At 66.7% G+C, this 405-nt stretch overlaps 1 protein-coding gene across 1 annotated transcript in view; it reads right to left on the bottom strand.

The window, feature by feature from the left end:
• The window catches only part of CHLNCDRAFT_140007 (hypothetical protein), a gene marked incomplete at both ends in the record, with an annotated part of 4,435 nt that overhangs the window by 1,079 nt on the left and 2,951 nt on the right, over window positions 1-405 (bottom strand). The window contains one exon of the mRNA XM_005843589.1: window positions 201-308. Coding sequence (XP_005843651.1) covers window positions 201-308 — 108 coding nt within the window. The remainder of the gene's footprint in view (window positions 1-200; window positions 309-405) is intronic.

Here is a 405-nt window from a genome sequence, read left to right as displayed (position 1 = left end):
ATCAAAACTCCCCGCGGTTGGGGCTTCTGGTCGCGGGTGCGGGGCGGGTGAGCGCGTGATTGTAATATGATGGCGGCACCGTGGCATGGCGCCCCGCAGCCCCTCGCTCAGCCCAGCACCACACCGCGGAACAGCAGGACAGCGCAGCAAGGGCACACGCAGGCGGCCGGCCCCGCCCCGCACCCAGCGCCCAGGAGCACCCACCGCGGCGAGTTTTGATACGACAGCCAGTGCGTGGTCAGCCCAAAGTGCTGCCCATACTTCTCCAGCTTGGAGATGAAGTCGGGGTAGCCAGAGGCGTTGTAGATCTGCGGGGGTGGAAAGTGGTGGGGGGCAGGTGGAAAGCAGGGAGTGGAGGCGGAAAGCAGGGAGCGGGAGGTGGAAAGCATGGGGGGAGCAGGTGGA

This window comes from Chlorella variabilis (genome assembly GCF_000147415.1).
Source record: "Chlorella variabilis unplaced genomic scaffold CHLNCscaffold_28, whole genome shotgun sequence".
NCBI classification, from domain to species: Eukaryota; Viridiplantae; Chlorophyta; class Trebouxiophyceae; order Chlorellales; family Chlorellaceae; genus Chlorella; species Chlorella variabilis.
This window is presented reverse-complemented; position numbering and strand designations above follow the sequence as displayed.